The 2,900-nt window shown below is 38.7% G+C and overlaps 1 protein-coding gene across 1 annotated transcript in view; it reads right to left on the bottom strand.

Annotated features, from left to right (window-relative positions):
• Nucleotides 1–2,900, bottom strand: part of MDN1 (midasin AAA ATPase 1) — a 144,026-nt gene that overhangs the window by 74,366 nt on the left and 66,760 nt on the right. Inside the window, exons 39-40 of the mRNA XM_014458412.2 lie at nucleotides 2,433–2,540; nucleotides 1,896–2,084 (exon numbers count right to left, since the gene is read on the bottom strand). Coding sequence (XP_014313898.1) covers nucleotides 1,896–2,084; nucleotides 2,433–2,540 — 297 coding nt within the window. The remainder of the gene's footprint in view (nucleotides 1–1,895; nucleotides 2,085–2,432; nucleotides 2,541–2,900) is intronic.

Consider the following 2,900-nt stretch of genomic DNA (forward strand, 5'->3'; position numbering starts at 1 on the left):
GGGGGTTCCCAGGCCACAAAGGGGGGGGGGGGGGGTGCCAGTTGGGGACGATCAGGCAGGCAGGCAGATGAGCATTTAGGAGGGAGTGTTCCCCGGATTGTGAGAGGGGATTCAGGATTGAAAAGGGTGCAGGCTGGGCTGAGGGGAGACCCCCCCCCCCCCGCCCGCATGGATTTCGTGTACCGGGCCTCTAGTAGTTAATAATAATAATACTGTATTGCATATTTGAAAGTTGCTAAGAGAGTAGATCTTAAAAGTACTCATCAAAAGAAAAAAAATGTTTTGTACTATGTAAGGTGATAGATATTAACTAGACTTATTATGGTGATCACTTTGCAATGTATACAAATATCAAATCGTGTTGTACACCTGAAACTAATGTTACATGTCAATTATACCTCAACATACATACATACATATATACATACATAGATTTCAGAAAATATTAAGAGGAAAAAAAGGTAAAATCACAATCAATGCTAAACACTGAATGCGGGTCAACATGCAGCACAGGCTAAAGTGCTCTTGTCACCTACTCCTGGATTATAAAGCCAGGCAATTTCTGGCTTTATAATCCACTCTAAAACATATCATCTCCTTGCCCTGATAATCCACCAGAGTAAAAATTATAAATACTTTCACAATCTAGCTGGTTCATTTTGCTTTATAAAGTCAGATTTAATTTATCTGAACCCTTCCAGCTATTATAGCCTTTCTCCTATTCTTACGTCTCCTACCATTTTATTTTCTTTTTCAGAAAAATCCATTTGGTCAATTATAATAACTCAATTAGAGGAGTGGTGGAAACCTTCCACAGCCTACAGTGATGCACCATCTGACCAGCCTCAATTACCCAACGACTGGCCAGTGTCTAGCCACAATGAACACACTGTACCTAGTAAGAGAATAAAGAAATTAAAATCCTAGCTGATAGTACATGAACTGTATATCAATAAAGCTGTAAAAAGAATACTAGCTGAACATTCTGTCCTGATTATAATGACAGAAAGCCACTTACACATAATAAATGAGTTGTTACCATCTAACTAGATGCTGAATTCCACATACAAAGGGATCTGGGCACTCAGCAGAACAGAAGGTGTGAAAACTATATGCACTATGGGATAGCCACAGTGTCAGATTTCAAGAAGGAAGTTACTGCTTCTAATGCATAGATCTGTGTTAATTAATTAGTTTTAAGTGGTTGTGATGTGGCAGAATAGCAAATTGGAAAGGTCTCGGCTGAGAGCTGGCTCTACCACTTGCTACTTGTGAGACGCCATGACTGAGCCTTGGTCCCTCATCTGTAAGAGGTCATGACAGCACCTGCCACCTGTAGCTGTTTTGAGCATTCAGTGAAAGGACTTTACCACAAAGTAAAATGCGCACATTACTACAGTTTAAGCTGGGAATTCAAGTTTTATTTTCCATTTATAAAGGGGTATTTTTATTTCCATTTAGATTATCTTCTTTTTATATCCACTTATACTTTTCAGATAAAATACTGTGTAATCTAACACTTATTTAAAAACAAAAAACCCTTAAAAAAAAAAAAAAGCCCTCCTCTCCTACTAGGTGTCTCTTCCTGCTGCTGCTTCTTCCCTTTGTGCGTGGAAAGAGGATGGGAACCTAGTTCTTTATTACTGGAGGCAAAACTGTTTTAGGAAAGTTTACAATCATGAGGATTCAGCTAAGTGAGCACAGTGTGTACTTCAACGCAAACTACTCTGTACTGTGAGACCCTGAGGTAGGTAAATGTATAGGCTCTTCCCTTAATTTCTAAATTTCCAAGCAGCTTTACTAAATTTAATATTTGTGAGTATGCCCCTTCTCGCCCTTGTGACGAAATCAACTTCCATATGGTAAGAAACACAAAGCAAAAATGTGATACTCACCTTTTCTTTGTCTTCCCTGGTTCTCATTCTTTCACCATAGACCAAAAACACATGCTGTCCAGGATCATAGCAGCCAGGGGACTGGTCAACCAGCATCAACTGACACCAGCGGAACAGGTCCCGGAGGTTGAATTCCCATGGTCCTCCTTTTTGCCCCCATTTCTTCTCAACAGTCACTTCATGATCAATCTAAAAAGAAAATACCTTTATTGAAAAACATGTGTCATTGCTAAGCACTGCACTAAGTGCTATTCTCATAGTACAAATGCATACATAATCTGAAACAGAAATTAATAGGCTTGATTTAGATGTCTCCTTTTTCAATCCAAACTTCTAAATACAAGGAATACCCTGTAAGCATTAACACTGATACATACAACAAAACTGAACTACTGTAACCCTCAAATTAGTAGCTTCCCTTCCACTATAAACTTGTGATTTATATTAGAAAGACTGGTGATTTGGTAGTGTCCCAGAAAATAATAGTTCAATTATAGCCAGGAAAATAAAGAATAATTAATACAAGTAGGTATTTACCTGATTGTTGAAAGCAACCATTTTCTTAACAATATTTTTGTCAATGGCTGGAAACAGAGTACTGGCAATGAACTCCATGTCAATTACTGTAAGGGGATCCACAAAGACCTATAAAATCCAAAAATAACATGGAGAGATGCTATAGTTTCTCTTTACTAAACACCAAAAATGACTAACACTTGTGATGTAAAATTTTTATTTGACATCAGCGGTACATACATACACACACACACACACACACACACACACACACATACACACACACACAGAGTTTTTCTGTTCTAGAAACTTCTTGCATTTTTAGGATACAGAAGCATATAAAATCTTCCTATCTAATAAAAGAGTAATATGCAAATTAACCATCACTCCCTCACTCGGTCACTAAGATAGCGGCGGCCATGAGCTGAAGCAAGCAGGAGGCTTGGGCTGACCTGGAATGGAGAAGCAAGCTTCCCACCTGCTCTGCTG

The sequence above is a fragment of the Myotis lucifugus genome, unplaced genomic scaffold (genome assembly GCF_000147115.1).
Source record: "Myotis lucifugus unplaced genomic scaffold, Myoluc2.0 scaffold_96, whole genome shotgun sequence".
Lineage (NCBI taxonomy): Eukaryota > Metazoa > Chordata > Mammalia > Chiroptera > Vespertilionidae > Myotis > Myotis lucifugus.